The following is a 19024-nucleotide window of genomic DNA, read 5'->3' on the forward strand; positions in this document are numbered from 1 at the left end:
TATTATTATTAATACATACAATTTATATTCATAAACCCTTAAAAAGTCAAAATTAAATCCCACAACATCTGGTAACAATACAGGTGATATCAGAGCTGCATGAAAAGCTGGCAGTGTGTGCGGCTCTCACACTCAGTAAACATCAATTGATTGTTGGCTTCATCACACATTTACATTCAAACATGAGGGCTGCATTTGGCAGACATTACAGTTGGCAGATGACTATCCATTTGCCTCTCTTACCAGGAAGTCCTTGCCATTTGCCGTTGTTCTGTATCCAGTCTTAGAAGCCAAAAGCTGCAGGTTGAACTCAAAGCCAGAGTTGGGGTCGACCACAGAGCAGCTCTGAGGAACAAAGACATCATCTCAGGTTTTAAATATTTCCAAACATTTCAAACACATGTCAGTTTTCTAACGTTAACATCTTTTGAAATTTGTTGCCTTATCAGTGTGCATAAATAAATCAAACATAAGATGACATAAGAATGTGTATTGTGTGTATGTAATATAAGTGAACTGACATTGTTCTTGGTGGTGGTGGTGGTGATGGCACAGGCTGCAGTGGTCTCCCACATGAAGTTGGCAGTACAGTTCTGGTACAACAGGAACCGCGGGCCCGCTGACTGCACAGTGTGGAACACAAACCGAGTCACATCTCAGACACATGCAAACATTCATTTTTCTGTATTTGTATAGCTCCTTTCTAGTCCTTGCACTTTTACGCTACATTGCATTCATCCAGCCACACACATACACTGAGCCTATGTGCTCAAACTGAAACCAACATTCACACACTGATGGAACAGCCATCGGGGGCAATTCAGGGTTCAGTATCTTGCCCAAGGACACTTCGATATGCAGCCTGGAGGAGCCGGATCTTCCGACCTCCTGATTCACAGCCGCCCTTATTGCCAGTTATTATTTTAATGTTTATGCAAACAAAAAGTGCACAGTGCTGTTAATTACCACTGTACTCACCACAGTTCCTCTGGAGCAGACCAGGTGGACACGTGTTGTGTATGCGAGATTCTGGCCGTCTGACGTGCAAAGAGAGCCGTCCGTGAACTCCAGCAGCAGCCGGTTCCGCTCCTCGATGATCGGCCCTCGCTTAGAAATACCCATGTTACTGACTGATACGACCTCCTACAATTGACAGCAAACACAAACATTTTTGCAACTTTTCTCTAATGAAAAATTCACCCTTTATTAGGATCCCAACTAGCACCAACATAAGCATCTTCCTGGGGTTCATTCAATTGTATTTTCATAATAAAACATTGACTGTTAAATAACTTTGACATTTTCTCCAAAGCTACACTAGGTTACAGGACCTACTTTCAATCAAACACTTCTCAAAATAAAAAGTGCTCCAGGTTAAGCTACTGGACAGAGCATTTTGCTAAAATAAAATCCAGCTGAAAATAAACTGCAGTATAACAACGCTCAAGTGTTTCTGACAGGGATGAAGTATATTTGTATATTTCATTTGAAAATATCTAAAAAGGATAAATTACCCAATTAGCAGTAGTTCATTCACTACTTTGTTTTAGCGTTCACCTTGCTTTTGCCTTCAAACACACGCTTACTCTCTCTGTCCCTCTCCCTGTATATGTCTTGTGAAAAGGTCTTATAAGCTTAGTTTATAAGTTAAGTTCTATTTTTCACGTCGGGAATTTCGCTTGTAACAGACCTTCCTGTCTGTGTACTTCATCTGGCAGACGGATGCATGGCGGTCACAGCCTTGTACAGCATTGATAGGCCGACATATGTTGATGTAGTACTTCCTCCTGTCAGAGAAATCCATGGCATGCCAGTTGCTACCAGAGGGGGGGCGTGACAAGCTGGAGGCAGAAGAAGGTAAAAAAGAAGGTGAGCAGGATGGTTACAGTAAAGAGTTTTGTGTACGCTGATTGCACTCCATTACCTGGATAAGTCATACTGTTCAAGAGTGTTGGGGTCTGTCACCAAACAGTCATGAGGCCTTACTGGACATGCGTAGGATGTATACCAGCGGAAGTTATAAGTGTACTTGTCCTCAACCTGGATTCACAAGAATAGATAAAAACAGTTCATTAGAGGCCAACCAAGACTATAAAGAAAAAGTCTAAAAAGTGTAGAAATACAGTATATCGTAAAAGAAAGAAATAAGAGACACAGTTATTGTTTAGATTACCTGGAATTCGGGCTTTCCCACTCCGGCTTCTGGGTCACACAGGAAAGAGATGAGTGTGGATCTAAGAGTGTGTTTTTGGTCGTTGTACTGAGAGCCATTACTGTAGGTCAGCTGGATCATGCCGTCGTAGTACGACAGATGGGAGTTTGCTTCCCCGAGACTCCAAGAACTGACGTGGCAGAGAGAAAAACTTATAATAAGAATTAAGTCATCATGTCATCCGTGCAGTGGGGGTCAATTTGCTTCACATTTCCCGTTACTCATTTTACAGCATTAGATTAGATTAGTTCAAATTAAATTCCCTATTATCAGTAGTTACTTGTTACTTGCTCAATGCCTTAAATTTCCATGAGACAGAGCATAATACAAAGCTGATCTTGGCAGTAAGAATTAAAGTACACATTTTCCTCCACAGGTCATATATCCAGATCCATACATCTGAGGACAAAAAAATAAAAACTTATCAATCTCTCCTTTTTTTATAGCAAATATAACAAACAAACAACTAAGATCCCTTACAATGGAATTTAGCATTAATTATAACAACAAAAACTGGATGTAATTTTTAACAATTAACTAATTGAACAGATTAAAAAGGGAAACTGATACACAAATGATATTTTTTTAAATCCTATTAAAACCTAAAAAAAAAGGCAAATCTAGGCACATTATGAATACCTCTGGACTGAATCTGCTGACCGGTGATAATCTGTGATGACTCTTTTAATTTGACCATAAGAACAGTGATTGTGCAATATCACCCCATGTATACACATACACACGCGAGCGTATATATACACATATATATGTTCTTAATGTCCATGGGTCCTTCTTACCTCTTTTCGACCTGGCATGCTCCAGCCTTTTCAGGACAGCTGGCAGCTTTGACAGGACCGCAGACATTGATGTAGTAGTCATAGTTGCCACTGGTCAGGTGGTAGAAGCCTCCGTCAGCTTTGGAGAGAGGCGACAAGTCGAAAGAGAGCTCTGTGGGGCAGAGGGTAGTTATAGAGGAGGATTAAAGTAGAGTCAATGACGTCAAAGGACACTCTCATCTATGTTTGGTCTGGTGGAACGATGGCTTTGTAAAACAGCACAGAGTGGGAAAATGCAATGGGACAGATCAGGTAGCAACAGCTAGATGGCAGCATAAGAAGCCTCTTTACATGTGAGCTCAACAACTGTCAATGTGACACACAGGTGTGACCGACAGTTTAAAATGCCCGAAACTCCCCACCAGGTGGTAGAGTTGAGGACGCCTCTTGGACGAGAGGTGAAGCGTCCTCACAGCAAGTTCAGTGGCCTTAACTTTCTATGAGTGTAATAAATGTTTCTAAAATCAAAAGAGGAATCATAGATTTGAGTGAGCAGTCAAAGACTTAGATCCTTTTTTCGTTTCAGCTCTCACGAGAGGTGAGTTAACGGTGGTAACGTGAGTTAGTTAGTCATCTTTGTAAGTCATGATACTCAAAATAACAATATTAGGTTTAAAATACCGTAATTGCCCTTTTCAAGCATAAATGGCAAACATGACGACTCTATCCTTGCATACTCTCAAGGTTTAAGAGGCAGATAGAGATTTGTTTTGCGCTTAGACAGTTTTTCTACTTATACACATTTCCCGTGCACCCTGTTTCTTCTTTCTCATCTTTCCTTTGCTGCTGTGTTTTTCTTGTTTAAGTAAAATATTGATCAGTCAGAAACCACATTGATCAAACTTGTGTGTCTGTGTGTGTCGTACCAGCCTGAGGGTCCTCCACCTTGCAGTCGTCTCCCTGCGTCTTCGAGAGGACGCACGCGGCAGCAGTGTACCACTCTAACTCGTACACACATTTGTCAGACGATACACTACGAAGGACAGGAGCGCCCTCCAGATACCCTGCAAAAACAAAAGAAGTTTAGGAGGAAATAGAGTGATTAAAATTTCTCAAAAAAGCAGCAACGACGTCACGACTGAACAGAAATTAGAGAGAAAAGCACAGAGCAAAATATAATAAAGTAATAAAATAATATTTAATGGCTACTTATCTCTCTATTTAACCTACCTGGTTTGCACTTGAGGGTCAGGATAGTTTGGATCCTCTTCTTTTTATTGGCGCAGAAATTTCCATCAGTATACACCAGTCTGATGTCATTTCCTATTTCAGTCTTCTGGGGAGAAGAGAGGAAGCTGCCCAGGCTGATGGCCCCATGATCCTTATCTGAAGCAGAGAGACACAATCAATAAACTTCACTGGTCAGATTCATTGTGATAAAGGAAAATGTCATCCATCGCAAAGTTAATGTGTTTTTAATAGTTGACTTGATCATGAATGATGAATACAGAAGGCTACAACTATCCCTTAGATCATTAATTTGGCAAACTCCTTGACTTCCCAAAACCATTATAATACCATCACTGAATTTCCAAAAAGCCATTAGTCCTTAGAAACTCTCCCTGTGGAAACTCTTACCCACAGCGCAGATGGAGGCATTCACCGGGCAGCCAGCAGCCCCTCCTGTCTGGGTGACTTTGTGACAGACATTCAGGTAGAAACGCGAGTCAGACTTTTGAGATCTAGCATCCACCGCCTCCCAGTTCGAGCTGACATCTGACTCTGAAGCAACACACAGAGACACAGAGGAACGTGATTTCTCAGCAACAAATGTTGCGACAACAATGCATGGGAAAGATGATATATATTGTTAGATGGAAACATGCCTACACTGACAAATAGGCCAAATTAGGAACCACTATGACATCAAAGATGAAAGACCACGGAAATAATTTTCAAACTGGCTGTAATGGCGGCTACAGGAAGGCACTGGTATTCAATAATAATAATTAGGGCCGGACAATAAAACAACAATAATTATCACAACACGAATGAGGACTTATTTTTTTGTTAAGATGTTCATTTTGTTGAGGAAAAAGAGCCGAAAAAAGCTTTTACTTAATTTTTTCATACATATTTGTTGACAAAGATTTTATCTTAATTTTTTTAAATGTTCTACCTCAGACTTGTAAATTGATCCACTATTTGGCCTCAAGTGTTGACCATAAAGAAAGACTTTAAAACACAATTAACCATCAGGTTTTTTCAACTTTCACTCAGGAGTAAAAAAATCAGCCTTTAAAATCGAAAGAAATAAAGATTTTATACTTACCGTGATAATTATCGATATCGAAAGATATGAAACTTATCGTGGTAACATTTTTGGCCATATCTTCCAGGCCGAATAATAATAATAATTATAATAATAATAATAATAATTAGTTATTTAGCTGACGCTTTTATCGAAAACTGCAAAAAGGGGAATCATTTATTTTTGTTATAAGTAACACAATGACAGAATGTATGACTACTTGGGTCTTAATAAAACATCTAAAAGCAAAAGTCCTATCAGATGTGGGTCTGTGGTTCTAATTTCAGTATAGCGGTCCTTGATGTGAAAAAATTTGAGAACCACTGTTCTAAAACAACCAATTTAGTGTTAACCAATTCAATAATCAATGCATAATCAAATTTCAGAGGTGTACTTTAATTAGTGGCAAGTAATAAGTACTGCAAATCAGAATGATCAGTATAGCCCTGTGTGAAAGTACAAATCTCAAACCCCTGTTAATGAATAAATAAATAAAACTGTGTAGTGTGATCACCAGTGGAAAAGGAGTTAGATTCCCTAAGTTAGAACTGAGTTGTTAAACTCACCAGGGTATCTTGTGAGGGGTGAAAGGTCATAGTGTTTTTTGCCATCTCTGACTCGACACAGTAGATCTTCCTTCTCTTTGACGCAGGCGAAGGCCGTCTGCCAGTCAAAGTAATAAGTGCAGTCTGTCTCCCCTACAAAAACGGGAGTCCCTCGCCCACCGTTAGCTGCAGAAAATGACGCAAACCATGAAGTAAGTTGAAGTTATGACAGGACTCCACCTGTACGATCATTTTAAATAAAAGGAACAATCTGGTACAAGTTGTATGTACAACATTTACAGTAGGAAGAACATCTCATGGTAGCAGAGTGCCATGCTGTCAGCCACCAGATGGTGCCAAAATAAACAAAATGTAAAAGCTTAAAATAAAACAGGAACACTATTTTTAACATCTCTATCTCACATGCAGTCTTGTTGCACTGAAAGTTGATAATGGTCATTCTCTGGAAGCCGGTGGAGCATCTCTGGCCATCTGGGTAGATAAGAGTCAGATCTCCATCTGAATAACTACAGATAAAAAAGGATAAAAACACAGGGTGGGGGGGGGGGTGAAGCAGAAAGCAAAAGTTTAACATTTCATCAATGAGCTAATTAAGATGTTCTGCCTGAACTGTTCATGGATGATTTTTGAGAATGACATGCTGTTTCTGTCTCAACGTTTCTGGATGAAGGAGTTAACATATTGAAAAAAACAAAAACATTGTGCATCTAAAAAAAAAACTGAAATCATCACAGATTTTTTAAAGTCACATGGAGGTTGATTCTGCTTGGGTGGACAGCTTTGTGGAAGTGTTTGTGTGTCAGGTTATACTGTAAATTCATCAGCTCACATGTTAATTTTTTTCCCCTTGTTTGCTTATAGACTTCATTACACAGGCTAACGCTCAGATAACAACATCAATATTGACTGAGCAAGGGTGTGTTTTATTGCTTACGCTTACAACATGGCAAACGAATGATTGTGCTATTGCGCTTTCAAAAGTAACATACTCTCACTTAAAAGTTTCTTGTCCTTAATTCACACATTACCGTAGTGTCTGGTTCTGATATCTTCCAGCCACCTTCTTCAAGTCTCCAGAATTCTTCACCTGGCAGGATGATATAAACTCGCCGTCACCACATTCCTTAGTGGGAATCTTTCCACACACGTTCAGGTAGTAGAAGTAGCTTTCATCCCCCTCACTGGGCCCAGAATGTATATAGTATGGCTGGTCTGTAGCTACGAACACACACACAAAATGGTATTAGAGGGTTTAGGCTGAAATATCATATTAATCTTACTGTAAGTCTAAATGTTAGATTAATTATGACTGTTGACTGTAAGAATAATTACCATTACTGTGGACTGTAGTCTGTGGACAATATTCTTATCTTTCAGAATGTTGTAATATTTTTTCAAAGATTACAGTTTTCAAAACATTTAGAAATCTTTTCATGTAACTCTCAAAGCAATGCAAATAAACATATTTCTCAAAATGTGGAACTACTCCTTTAAAGATAATGAATATGGGCAAAGTCACTGACAGCAATCAGCTTCAATTTGAAAGTAGCAGCATCCAACCTGGAAACATACATATGCACAACCACTTGCTTTAACACCAGAGATACAGGAAATTGTGACCTACATCATGTTACACACAGACTGTGACAATAAGTGGAAATGGCTTTTTCTATTACTCAAAATGAGCTGACAAAAAACAGGAAGGTCAGTATAGTTTACACATAAAGCTACTTCCTCTAACGAAGGTTGAGGTCAAGGGCAACTGTACTTGGTTGATGATACTAGAAGACGTTTTGTCCCTCATCCAAGAGACTTCTTCAGTTCTTCTTCAGAGAACGTACTTACATTATACTGTAACTGAAGTCTCTGAAGACTTCTTCAGTTCCCTGAAGAAAAACTCACCTCTTGTTGGATAACTATGACCTGGATGACTGAGGACCACAGACATCTTCTTCTAACTGGGATATTAAAAAGCGGCACCATGATCGAATCATTCTTGAAGGTTAATTATGTAATCATTGTTAATACAAGAGAGAAAGAATGTTGAAATTTACTCCAATTCAAAAAACCTACTTTTGTTAACCATCTTGGTAGTTTCATGTTTCACTTGGCTAGCTGAGGTTCCCAGTTTGCTTGTTAATGGCGCCATAATCCCTTTACCCCCTTTAGCTGCTATAACTTCCAGAGAAACGCCAGATCATATGTCAGAGAGTGAGGAAGAAAGTCAGTGAAATAGCTAGCAACTCTATTTTTCACTCTTGTTTGTGATGTGATCACTTGTGATGGAGCATAATTATTCATTGCAGTTGCAGTGTGTTGTGTCGCAGAAGTTGTCCCTGTATAACTTAACTTTAATACATTAACTCATTTCTGCACATGATTTCTGCTTGAGTTAAGTCAGATAAATATTTATCACCAATGGTCACTGTTTATCGATACAGACAACCACTCCACGCTACTTCTCGACGTCATTAAAGTGCTTCTTTTGTCATTGTTTAAATTGAGAGACACCTAACAGCAGAAATTACATACTGTGCATTAAAGTGCTTCTGTTTACAAGTTGAGCAGAATAGTACAGCTTGCTTTGTTAAATGTGAAATAAAAAGCCACTTTTTTATCCTACATTTTGTTGGCTTTCTTGTGATTAATTTACAGATCAAGGTGTCTCACGGACTGGATGTGGCCCCTGGTGTGATAGTTTAAGAGACATGGTTTAGAGGAAGAACTACTTACAGCTCAAGGTGAGAGGTGTTAGGTCTATGGACAAGTCATGCTGTTTGCTGGTCAGTTTACAGCTATGGCTCTCCAGATAGTCTCTGTGACACGCGTATTCAGTCACCCAGTCCACCTCGTAGCGACAGTTTGACTTAGCTGTCATCTTAGGAGGGCTGCCCTGTGAGACCAAAATACACTTTTAGTAAAACAGGAATTAGATACATTTTTGCAAGTACAGTCGAACAGCATGAAAATCAGGTAGATGCAACAAATGATCTGCAAGGGATGAAATATATAAAGGGTAAATGTATAAAAACATTTTGCTGTGTATGTTGAGTATATGAGTGTGTAACCTACTGAATGTCTGCTTGATGGACAGATGAAAGTGATGGTGACGGCAGGATTGTGTCCTTCGCAGATCTCTGGATGAGACGAACTGGTACTTACAGTATACTGTAACCTCAGCCTTGCGAGAGGAGGAGACAAGAAACAAGTGAAAAAGTAAATTTATTATTAAAAAGACTTCATCTTTTCAAAATGAGCTTTTCATTTGGTTAAATTTAATGTGTATCCTTCTGTCAGAAAAAGTTAACTCTCCTCAGACATAAATGAGGTTGCAGCTCAACATAAACTTAACAAAACCACAACTGTATAAAACAACACATCAACACATCCTGGATATTCTGACAATCATATAAACTTTCGAAACTATTGAAGTAAATCTAAACTCAAAGCAACAAAATAGAAGATTTGTCCAGACCAGCAGCTGCAAATCATTCCCTACTCTCAAAAAGATGTAGAGTCAAATGACAGATGAAAGACATTCAGCAAGATGATACCTATCGTTGGACACCAGCTCTAGCTGTCCGGTAGGAGAGCCCATGTTGTAGGAGCCACTACTGGTGATCAGACAGGCTGCAGATTCCTCTGGACAGGATTTATCTGGAGCATCTGGGTGAGGATGAGGAAGGATATGAGATGATGGGAAATATATATAAATCAAAATATAACAATAACAACAGCGATGATCAGCAGGAATCTTCAATAATGATATGGCAAACTAAAAATGTCAAAGAAAGCTTTACAAGTAAACAATTTAAAAGGGCTTAATTTAAAATAGAAACAAGTGCTTCTTTGACAAAAAGGATATTTTAAAAACACATTTTTAAATGCATGAATATATGCAACACTTGTTACTATATATAACATTTATAATTAAGGTGTGTAGTCTATTTTAGTAGTTGTATTGTGGTCTATCAAATTCAAATATTAAACTGAAAAAAAAAAGGCTCATTATTGCTAAATTCTGAATCCAATCACACAGTCATTTATTCATCCAATCATCCATTCAGCTCTCCACCCTCTCTCAGGTACTGACTGAGAGTTCGGCAGATGTTGATGTAGAAGTCGATGCTGTCGTCGCCGTCGTCCACCTGATAGCCATCGCTCATTTTGATCAGAGGGTTGAGGTCATGCTTCCTACCATCCGAGTCAAACACATAGCAGGGCACCTGGAAACAGAGAAGGTAGCTTAAACTGCAGTACGGACATATTTTTACAATAACTTGAAGTAGCATTCATTAAAAGAAAATAGAGGGTTTTGGTTGAATTTATTTATAAAGATCACTACAAATAAAGATCTTTCAAATCAGATCTTTGTGTGGCAGTTAAAATGTTATTCATTCCTCTAAACTTTGATAATATAATAATAATTTTAATATCTTTAGAGGGCTTAAATTTGAAGAGAGAAACTACGTTTTCAAACAACTTAAGCACCAGCAGATTCCTGTTATTGGATTTTAAATCAATGGGTAGTTTTTTTTGCTTAATTCAATCAACAACTATTTCACAGAAGCACTTTTGCAACAGATTATCTAGCAAGTTTAATCCATTTCATACATTCTTTCAATTGTTCCATGTTAAGCTCACATTAAGAGCTCACTGTGACAACATGTGACATGTCTGCAACTTTGTACATCTTCACATGGGTGGAAAAACCCCTCTGGCTCATTGTTTCTTACGAATTACACCTTAAATGCTCCCCCTTTAACCTTTAATAGGCATGGCGTCAGTTTCGTTCTTTCTTGAACATAAAACCTTCTCGTCAGTGAGTCAGCCGCACATCAGATGCTCCACCACATACCTCTTTCTGTGGCTTGAATTTATCATTCTTGCAGGCAGCGTAGGTCCTCCACTCAAAGTAATGAACGCACTGAGACACAGCAACAAACTCTGGGGTCCCCTGCAGCACACAAACACAGGAACATGATAAGATAGTTTCATGCTGATGAGGGCGATTAACACATTAAAGTGCTGTGTAACAGGCAGCTCTGCACTGGAGAGAAACAAAGCAAGTAAAGAAGCGCAACTTGGTTTAGTAGCACTTTATGGCAAATGTGCCAGCGTTTGTTATCCAGAATATACAGTATTTTACATATTTGGTTTATTTTTAAATGGTGTGCGGAGGATTACTTATAAATTTTAATCTGACAGGAGAAAGAAAACATTTATGCAAATGCTGACGTTTATAATTACTCCCCACAGTTACAGCGGAGTGCAGCACAACCACAGTCTGCTGCTGCTGGAGGGGTTGAAGGTTCAGCGCTTGCTCGAGGGCTTCTCAAGAACACTTGTTGAGAGAGGGGAGACTGTCTCTCATTCCCATTTTTTGTCCATAATTTACCAGCTGTTCTAGACCGTTAAACCAGCAACTTTTTCTGTTACAGGACAACTTCTTTTTCTTTGTTTTCTGTTTTTGCCCTACTTCATACAGGTTTTTTTTGTTGTTGTCAAGACTGAAAAGATGAAGATCATAAATTTAAAAGGTCTTTCTGAACCTAGTATCACTATAGACCAATGGTTTGACATGTCAGTCCCCATTTTGTGCACCTCCAGAGTGACGTAATACACATTTCTGCTAAAAGTTTCACTCTCTTTGACAGATGGTAATCTGCCAAGAAACATAGCAATGCGCCAACAAAGGCAGAGAAGAGTAAGACTGCAAGCAGATGTCAGTCTTTGCAATGTTTTATGAGGAAGGAAATGTCTTCAACAAGTTTGTTAGACCTCAAGGATATACACAATGTGTTCTGGGTATATTGCATCACTTGAGAAATTCACTGCTAGTCAAAGTTATATATCAAAGTTATACATAATATAGAGCATCTTTTTAATTGTTAAATTTATTATTTTCATTCATTTGTCAAAATTATAACTTTAAATGTCCACTCTTTACCAGTGACACAGTTCTGCTAAGGTTAATTGTTATAATAGATAATCTGCATTTGGCTTAATCCCTTCTTCTTCTTTTCAACATTAGACATGTTTTTGAAAAGTTAAATAAAAGTCTTCATAAAAGCCACTTTCATTTCTTCACTTCAAACTTTCCATGAACTGAAAACCTAGTACCAATCATTTTCTGTTGAACCAGAAAACTCATCTTTGTGTCTTTACAGGAAATTACATGAATGTTAACCCACCACTCAACCACCCTCGAAACCGCGCGCACACACACACACGCGCGCGCGCGCACTATTACTCATGAGATAGCAGGTGACTGTCATTGTCCTACATGGTTTCTATTTACAGATTCACTTCCTTTCATTGCAGCTGACAGCAGACATCTGCTTCAGGGATCCAAAAAATATAATTATATATAGTTTATTTGCTTCAAGAAAGAGAACGCTCAATTTAATTTCAACGAATTGAAATATGAGTCAAATAAAAGCTCAAAAATGTCAGTATGGGTTTAAACCTTGTTTCAATCCAACACGTAAGTTAGGCACATAAGTCATAAAGTTCAGAATACAGATACTGACTACAAAACAGCAAAGCACAATAACGTTGCCTCAATATTGCAAAACAGTTAAAGTGCATGTTCATGGTGGAACTTGCTCAAGCTAAGTTTATCAATTTTTTAAATGAGGACATCCAATAAACTGCACCGATAATACAACTTAAAACTGCTGAATTTCTGCCGATAAGGTTTCTGACCAGGGTGATTTTTGATTGTGCTGTTTCTCCTGTTACAAACAATTAATGCACTATTTGTAAACACACACAATAAAAAAACATGTTCTCTCTGTGTGACATAAATAAAAATCACATACTTTACCATTGTCACAACCCGGCCCTGTTACAGTTTGCTCTTTAGTCATGCTTAATGCATGAAAATAAGTATAGAGTGCATGTAGATCAGATATTTAACAGCAAAGGACTCAATATACAAATACAAAAAACGGTAAGTCAAAAGAGGAGGGTGTCAACTCAAGGGCAGCTTTCACTTTCCCCAGTCAGATTTATCCTGCCTGTTCGAGGATCACACCAGCCACCACTGTTCTCATGTATCAGCCTAAACATAGCTCTTGGAAAAGCACAAATGGTCTGTTTAAAAAAAAAAAAACCTTTCTTGTGTGTTTGAGTCTTACCATGGTTTTTCCGCACTGGAAGCTGATGCTTGTCTGAACGTTGTTGTTGCTTCCGGGACATTTTTTCGTGTCATTAAAATCCAGCACCATGCCAGAGACCCTCTGCTGGGACAGCTCACCTGCACATTTAAGAAATAAAAAAAACAAGTCAATTTAAGACAATTAACGTGTTTTTCAAGGCCTTCAGTTTGGCCAGTAGATATGTAGGATTACTCATATGTGGACAATAATGACTAGGACTCATTATGCAAACATGAAATTAACTTAAGACGGTTATTACAACACAAATCTAAATTGCAAGATGGACAAAATTAATTTGAATAATGAAAATAGTAGCTGCTATACCAATCTCACTTCTACTCCTTTTTTAAACCTCTATCCACCCTTTTCTTTTTGTTGTATACTTTATCCTCATGGATGAAACATGACATGACAAATGATCTAATAACATACGATATACATAGTGTACATTATGAACCTATCATAAAAGTTACACACACAGACTCCGTATGTTGGTGTAGTAGTCAGTAGACAGAATAATGTCCTAACCCTCCAACCTCTACTGACCTACTGCCCTGTACACTTACAAACACACAAGATAAAACTCTGTGCTATAATATTGTAACCCTGCTGTCAGCACAGTCTTCATTTATCCTCTGAACAGAAACAAGACAGCGGTGGGAAATGTTCTGCATGTGAAGAACATTTGAGACTGGGGCAGTTAAATAAACTCAGAGTAGATCAGCTTAACACACAGCAGAGAGTAACTGAAGTCTGTAAATGTGTGACTAAATGTTAAGGTGTGACAAGCACCAATCTGCTCTGTTGCATCAACAATCAACAAAAATGTTAATGAATAATCATTTAGTCTAAATAAAATACTCCTCTCACTGTTCTCAGTGAAGTCTTACAACTAAAATTCCCTTCGTAATGAACTGTATTTGTGAGTGTGTTCCCTCTGATACGGCGGGGCTGTTATCACAAAGGGTCCATAAAGGAATGTAACTGAACAGTGTGACCTACTAACATCAAAAACAACTCTACTGTAGGCTGGACTGTCCGTATTATTAGACTCTTCAACACTGCTCATGTCCCAGCCTGTTGCACCACTTCAACTTTAAGTCCTGTGTGATATTTATATTTTGGCAGTATTGTGACATTTTGCAATACACTGAGCACAAAGAAAATGTGCGTGCACATAAAGAGCAAAGAACTGGATTTTACAGCATGCATGGTTTCACTGAATTTTATTTATACAGTTTGTTTACTATATTCAGGAGTTGCTGCTTTTCTTTTGTTCCTCTATAATTTTAAGTCAAAAATGATCCTTTAACCAAAACTTTTATTACGAAAAAGTTCTGAAGTATTAGCCTATCAACAAAAATGTAATTTATGTATTAAAAGGAAAAGTACTCTTTATGCAGAATGGACAATTTCAGAATTTAATTATTGTACATGTTATTTTCTTATATTCCCGTTAGAGCTAAAATTATCAGCTGATTAGCAGATAGAAAAATAATGACCAATGTATTAATCATTGAAGTCTATTAATTAGAAAAGATAAACCATTCATAGTTACAGCTTTTAAATTGTGATGATTTGAAGTTTTCCTTTGTCTTATGTGATAGTTTATTGATTATCTTTTGGACTCAAAACAAAACATCACCTTGGACTTTGTGATGGAACTTTGATTTTTTAAAATATTTAATAGGAAAAAAACAAATCCAAAAGCCATTAAAACACTACAGATAATAAAAAATGTTAATTCCAATACTTTTATTATCAAAATACGAGCATACATGTGATCCACTTACAGAAAGAGCAAACAAAAAAACATTTTATGGGCACTTTTGAACTCAACAGTGAGGTAAGCATCTGTTACTCCAAAGATTTTGATTTGAGGAAGCAAAAGAAACTTGAATGTCAAAGTGTGAGGATGGATCATGTGAGGTTTCTGAGCACAGCCAACAAGGAAGCATGAATAAAGCCTAAAGCAAGAAGTCCGGGATTTGTGTTAGACAGCGTTTTTGCTTGATGATGTGTTCCTTGGTCATGTGATTAGGTAGTCAGCATAATAAAACTCCAACTCATCTGACCACATTGCTTCCTGTTTACCAGCTCTTTCACTTTCCATGTGTGATCTTCGTCTTGTCTAATGAGGATATCTTAACAAAATAAGCTTCAAACACACCCTACCAACAACATGAGTCTGCAATCTTTATTTCGGAGACTTTAGTGAGCCACACGGCTATTTGTCATGCTCAGAAATCTGAGTCAGATGACACACACTCTGGCTGAGAGCTCCAAAACGCCAATTTGTCACAAGAGGAAGGTCAAGACCTCAGACTGCAGGACAAGCTGTTGTTGTGGGACTCTGAAATAACTCTGTCTGGCAGCCTGTCTTCTTTAGAAAGGTCATGTGCAAAATCAAAGACAGTGATGTAACTGAAATGGAGAAACAGCCCCCAACATAGTCAAGAACAAACCTGTGTCTAAAGTCTAAAGTGATCTTTAGGTACAAAAGGGTATACAACGTAAAAAAACAGTATGAAAAGTATGATTATGCCACAATTTCTGCAACAAAGGTGGTGATTCTGCAACTGTGAAAGTACAGATTCAGATTTAAAATTAGGGCTGAATGATTGTGGAAAATAATCTAATTGCAATTTTTTCTCCCAATATTGCGATTGCGTTTTAATATGCGATACATTTTTAGGTAGAATTATTATTATGAGCAATGGTGGAGAAGATATATCAAATTATTGATTTCACAGATATTTCCTGAGCTGACTGGTGGCTGTGTGTGTGACGCAGGCACCGATCGCCACAACACGCTTACCTTACTACACGTGTCTTTCTGTTGGGCATTTTTCCTGTCCGTGAAAGCCGCGGATGGCCCGACAATTTCACCCACCACCGCCAAGTTACCCGCTAGTGGCGGGTGCTACTTTCATTCCCTGTGTGACACTAAAGTTTATGTAGTGTCAGCTTCTGTCAAGCCCTATTTAAAACCACATGTAAAGGACCTGTAGCTAAAGTCTACATGGGGAGCCTTTAAAATTCACCAACTAGTGACATAAATAAGAACAGATGATTGCATAACAGAATAAGGTTTCTGTCCATAAATCTTAAAATGCATCACAAATGAGTTTGTTAATGAAAGCACATTTGTCTTCTGGCCTAACCAAACATTTAATTAGTGTTTTTCAAACTGCACTCCCTCCAGGGGGTCCATTGCTTGAGGTTGCATGCAGACCAGGGTAGAAAAATGTGTAGTGGAACTTGAGTTGAATGAATCTGATTGATGTGGGAATAATAAGCACACACGAGTGCTTTCACGCTAACAAGGCAAGTTACTAAGTTTCATTTTGACAGCAAAACCATATGTAAAAACCAAGATGGAGAGATTTTTGGCAAAGAAAAAAAGATTGTCAAGAAAACAGATCAGTTAAAGCTGAAGAAATTTGGACAAAGCCTATATTGCTCTTAGGATTATTGTAAACATATCGGGACAGCCTTGCATCTTTGAGACTGGAAAGCAAAGCCTTTTAACATTTGTGTCAAATCTCAGACAGTTGTCATTTTTAGAACAGTGGAGGAAAGCCTCACAAAAAGGCCCAGACCCCAAAATTACCTCTTTAAAATGCTTGTTTTGACCAACGAACAGTCCAAAGCCCAAAAATATTCAGTTCAGTTGACATTTGAAAAGCTGGGAACTGCAAATGTTAGTTTGGCATTTTGCCTGGAGAAATTCCCGAAAATTATTATTTTTCGATCGACTATTCATTGCAGCTCTATTTTGCACAAAAGTAACTCGTGCAAATGTGAAAGGAAACAAGAAGTTTGTGCTCTTCATAAAATTATAATTTTCACCTTCACTGTTTTGGTGAAGATTTTCAAAAACGGCACCTAACTTTAAGAAGCCAGAAGCAGCAAATATTTAAGATTTTTAGTCAAATTTGTTGCTGATTAATTTTCTACTGCTCGGCTAATTGATTCCGCTCCCCAATATTATTTCATTTATTCTGGTTTACAGGGAGTGAGAGGCAAGATCGTTTTACTGCTTCCAAACAGAAGCATGACAGAAGACGTTTTGAGGCCACTGCCTTAAACCAAGCTTAATCAGTTTACGCCATCGTGATTAAATAGTGCGTCTGTTCACTGAAGACCAGGTCTGAATGGGAGGCAGCAAATCGAGCTTCAATAGAGACAAACAGTGTTAATAATAGCACTACCAGTTAACCATAACTGTACAGACAGTGTGGTTAGTTTCATTAAAATCCTTTTTAATATGGAAAAGTAATAACTAAGTTATCAAACTTAACATTCAAACTAACAAACAATATACATGCAGAGCTGGCTATTATGGTGATGTCTAATGTTGCTGCACATCAATTATTTAAATCAGATTTAGATTTTTAGATTTATTTAAACAATTTTGACTCAATCAGCAGTTTAGCTTTTTGAGAATACATAAAACTAAGAGACAATGCCGTTCCATTTGTTTCAGCAAATGCCCCAAAACAACATATGTTTACGTTCAAGTGATCACACCTTCAACTGGACGTAGAAATGATGGCTGTATCTTGTGTGTTGGGAGTAAAGCTAATCAGCAGCTAAGCAAACGCTAGCTAGTTACAACAGAAACAGATGATTATGTATTTTTATTTAGATTAACATACATTTGGTCTTCAAGAAGTCCAAAACCCTTTCAAAGCTGAAATGGTGTGATACCACAGGGTGGCAAACATGGTATGGGGACATTGAAATTTTATTTCCTGTGCGGTAATCTTGGCCATTATTTTGAAGGCAACTATGACTTCCAGTCTTTTTCTCGCTGGTTAAACACTGCTGGGTAGCTTTAGTTTACCTTAGTTGCATGTATTCTCAATAAAACTATGTTGCTGAAAATAAATATAATAAATAATGTTAATCTAAATAAATTTGCATCTCAGAGATAATTGGTGATTTTTGATTTCTTAGAGACATGTTATTAACTTTTAGGGTGGTGAGCAGTGCTAAACGTAAAGCGCCTGCCTGACTTCCAGCTTGAAGTGACTTGTCCAGGACAGAGATGTGGATCTTGCTGACACACAGCAGCAGCAGGTTCAGCCTCATCAGCACAGAGATCAGATCTGCTAATGTACTGATAAAGCGCTGATCCATACAGCATCACTTAGCATTAAGAAAACCCCTCAGAGGGCATGTCAGCAACAGGGCCGATTTTTGTGCATGTTCAGCAGTTGAAAACACCCATAACCACATTGAGCCAGATAATTCAGAGCTAATTTCACGGTTCACACAGAAACAGACTAGATGCAGTGTGTGTGATCAAACTGTGACCAAAACAATGGCACCACAGCTACAGCAACACAACAGCACCGAGGATGTAGATAATCTTCCTGCAGTGCCACTAAAGAGCAGTGACATTTTGTGCTTTGTGGTTGTCATAAAGATGCATGGGAGGCATCAGAGTCTAGAGCACTAACAGTATGTCACTACGCAGAAACACACACCAAGTAATTAGGATTTTAACAGAGCAGTATAATGAGGTGGGGGTGCCACTTCAGACTGCAAAAGGTAAACTCCAGCATGTTAGATTGCGTCCTCCACCTGCCTCAAACACACTTTATATCCTTCTATTACACAGAGTTTCTCTTCTAGTGGGGACAAAGGTGGCATCATGATAACTCATATTTAAAGCTGAAATCTGAAACTTTGCACAGGTTGTCACCCTCCGGATCTACAGGAGGAACTGAAATGATGTTCAAAGTGCAGCAAAGATGGCAGAGTTGTTATGGAAATCAGACGCATAAAAAAAATCCAACACCAGATCGCAAACAGCAACATAGCAACATAAAACTATTGTAATGTTCCTCAGGAGGAAGACAACAAGGCGTTACAAGGCCTTTTATTAGCAACTGAGGGCTATAGCCAACAGTAAAACAGTTAACTGTGCTGTTAGCTCTAGTTATTCGGTACCGACTTCTACATCCTACCAGCGACCACGATATGCA

At 38.2% G+C, this 19024-nt stretch overlaps 1 protein-coding gene across 1 annotated transcript in view; it reads right to left on the minus strand.

Annotated features, from left to right (window-relative positions):
* igf2r (insulin-like growth factor 2 receptor) overlaps window positions 1-19024 on the minus strand; it is an 86663-nt gene that overhangs the window by 27627 nt on the left and 40012 nt on the right. The window contains exons 18-36 of the mRNA XM_046059892.1: window positions 13008-13126; window positions 10724-10822; window positions 9959-10091; window positions 9420-9531; window positions 8938-9046; window positions 8599-8758; window positions 6894-7083; window positions 6268-6371; window positions 5866-6030; window positions 4627-4770; window positions 4219-4374; window positions 3915-4052; window positions 3010-3160; window positions 2174-2342; window positions 1925-2040; window positions 1691-1841; window positions 979-1143; window positions 522-623; window positions 244-345 (exon numbers count right to left, since the gene is read on the minus strand). Coding sequence (XP_045915848.1) covers window positions 244-345; window positions 522-623; window positions 979-1143; window positions 1691-1841; window positions 1925-2040; window positions 2174-2342; window positions 3010-3160; window positions 3915-4052; window positions 4219-4374; window positions 4627-4770; window positions 5866-6030; window positions 6268-6371; window positions 6894-7083; window positions 8599-8758; window positions 8938-9046; window positions 9420-9531; window positions 9959-10091; window positions 10724-10822; window positions 13008-13126 — 2585 coding nt within the window. The remainder of the gene's footprint in view (window positions 1-243; window positions 346-521; window positions 624-978; window positions 1144-1690; window positions 1842-1924; window positions 2041-2173; window positions 2343-3009; window positions 3161-3914; window positions 4053-4218; window positions 4375-4626; window positions 4771-5865; window positions 6031-6267; window positions 6372-6893; window positions 7084-8598; window positions 8759-8937; window positions 9047-9419; window positions 9532-9958; window positions 10092-10723; window positions 10823-13007; window positions 13127-19024) is intronic.

Source organism: Micropterus dolomieu, linkage group LG10 (assembly GCF_021292245.1).
Source record: "Micropterus dolomieu isolate WLL.071019.BEF.003 ecotype Adirondacks linkage group LG10, ASM2129224v1, whole genome shotgun sequence".
In the NCBI taxonomy this organism is placed as follows: domain Eukaryota; kingdom Metazoa; phylum Chordata; class Actinopteri; order Centrarchiformes; family Centrarchidae; genus Micropterus; species Micropterus dolomieu.